Consider the following 2,654-nt stretch of genomic DNA (forward strand, 5'->3'; position numbering starts at 1 on the left):
GTTCTAAGTTGGAGAATTTTTCTTAAGGCATAATGTTCCCAGCAGTTATGTCCAATTCTACTTCTTTGTCTGAAGAAGCAAGTGTCTCTTCTGGCACAAGAATTCAAGACTTTGGTGCTACCTTAAACCATGTTGTTTCAACAATTTCTCCTCATCAACAACAACAACAACAACAACCTCCTCAAAAGATCAAGAAAAAGAGAAGCCTCCCTGGAAATCCAGGTACCAATAATAATTTCAATCATTTAAATTTTTATATATCATATATATAAGCTTTTGTTATTATTATCATCATTATTATTAAGTTTTAGAATAATATCTTGTCTGCCTGAGAATTAAGCTATTATTCTTAACTATATTATTAAAAAAATTAAAAAAAATAACTCATGCTATTATATATATTGATCATTTTTTAGTATATAATTTTTTTTCCTTTTTTATTTATTTATTTATTTATTTATTTTTGGATATGATTTTAGACCCAGATGCTGAAGTGATAGCTTTATCACCAAAGACACTATTAGCAACAAATAGGTTTGTGTGTGAGATCTGTAACAAAGGGTTCCAAAGGGATCAAAACCTTCAGCTTCATAGAAGAGGGCACAATCTTCCATGGAAGCTGAAGCAAAGGAACAACAAAGAAGTGAAGAAGAGAGCATATGTTTGCCCTGAACCTTCATGTGTCCATCACAATCCTTCAAGGGCTCTTGGGGACCTCACTGGAATCAAGAAGCATTATTGTAGAAAACATGGTGAGAAGAAGTGGAAATGTGACAAGTGCTCTAAGATCTATGCTGTTCAATCTGATTGGAAGGCTCATTCTAAAACTTGTGGTACTAGAGAATATAGATGTGATTGTGGAACCCTTTTCTCCAGGTATCTATTCATTATTTTTACTTGTACGAGTTTAATTTTGATGAACTGAAATTGAAACTTTTTTTATAATTGTTCAATTACTATCATTCTTTTAAATGAATGACAGTTATTTTTATTAACATAACTATACGTAATTACATTTTGATGTAAATGTTGTGGATAATTACTTACCACAATTTAATTAAAACCATGAATATTATTACACCAAATATGTTCCTAGCAATTTAAAAATAATGTCTATATTTTGGTTTTTGGTGTTTGATGTGTTCTTGTTGGATGATTTGGATTAATCTTTTTCTAATTAACCCTAATTGATTAGCTAGTTTTTATTATTTTTTTATTTGGGTAATTATAAAAAAACATGGGGTGTCCTCATGTTACATAAAAAGGGGATTTTTATTAATTATTTTAATTATTTGTTTTCGGTGGATGTTTGTTGTTATATGAGAATGGTAAACTACATGTATCTCCTGGAATTTATCTATGCAATAAATGTTTAATTGTTATGGCAGTTTGCATGGAAATGGACACAAGTAATTATACAAGTGTCAATTGCAAAGTAAAGAAGAAACTGAAAAAAACTTTTACCTGTTTTCTGAATCCTAAAACTGCCAAATGAATGTGCGGCAACAACAAAAAATCCAATCCACACATCTTTTGTTTTTATCTACTGTATTATCTGTGACTCAATAGCTTCATATAATTAATTTTTAATATTTAATTAATTTATTTATTTAATGCATTTTATAACCTTATGATGCATTCACATGCATGTCTGCATGAGAAGCATGATATATACTATTTCTACATTATGTTCCAAAAATTTATAAAATTTTCAATTAATAGGGTTTTATTTAGGCTACACAAAAATTCCAAGTGTGTCAGAATTGGTGCTCAATTGTTTTCTAGACTTCTACTACTATTTTTATTATTTAATATTTAATTTCTCTCTCTCCTTTATTTTCTTTTTCTTTCTATGCACAAATATGTGTGTAAATGGAGTGGCTGCAGTCTCTAAGAAAATGATGAACATCTATTTTTGTCCACTGAAAAAAGCAATAAAGAAGCACATACACAATACTTGTTCTAAAAAAATTGTGATGATTTCTTACTTTTTTAAATTTTTCTCTTAATAATTTTTTATTTTTATTTTATTTTATAATATTGAAAACGCCATTTGCATATTGTGTAGTGTATGTGTTGATGATCTTTCATCATCATTGTGAAAATCTGATAAATCTGCCAAAGATCTGATATGCTAAGTAGCTTTCTTTGCTTCTTCATCAATGGATACTTGCTACTCATTTCAATTATGCTTATCTTTGTGTGTCATGCATGAGTTTCTACTTCCCAAACACTTTTTGCTTTCCCATCATCATCACAACATTTTTATCCATTATTATAATTTTATACAATTTAATTTTCAATACACTTTGATGTATATATGTTGTCACATAATTAGATGTACGTGTAAAATTATTGAACAATGCTAGATAACTTACTTTTTTTAAATTAATATCAATCAAATTTTTAAAAATTATTTTATTTATTTTAAATTTTAGATTCTAAATTATAAATATAAATACTAAAATTAAATCATGTTAATTAACTAAAAATTAATATTTTATATTTTAAAAAATTATTTTAAACTAAATTCAATTTTATATGCTATAGTTTTCATGCATGTATACATCAAAGTATAAAGGCCATCAAATTAGGAAAATATTTTTTCACATCCAAATATATATATTGTACCTCAGCTTCTATGTCAAAAGTGT

At 27.2% G+C, this 2,654-nt stretch overlaps 1 protein-coding gene across 1 annotated transcript in view; it reads left to right on the forward strand.

The window, feature by feature from the left end:
* The first annotated feature begins 6 nt into the window (after positions 1-6).
* The window catches only part of LOC107473489 (protein indeterminate-domain 12), a 5,178-nt gene continuing 2,530 nt past the window's right edge, over positions 7-2,654 (forward strand). Inside the window, exons 1-2 of the mRNA XM_016093064.3 lie at positions 7-222; positions 480-876. Of these exons, the coding sequence (XP_015948550.1) occupies positions 33-222; positions 480-876 (587 nt within the window). The 5' untranslated portion in view covers positions 7-32. The remainder of the gene's footprint in view (positions 223-479; positions 877-2,654) is intronic.

Source organism: Arachis duranensis, chromosome 2 (assembly GCF_000817695.3).
Source record: "Arachis duranensis cultivar V14167 chromosome 2, aradu.V14167.gnm2.J7QH, whole genome shotgun sequence".
In the NCBI taxonomy this organism is placed as follows: domain Eukaryota; kingdom Viridiplantae; phylum Streptophyta; class Magnoliopsida; order Fabales; family Fabaceae; genus Arachis; species Arachis duranensis.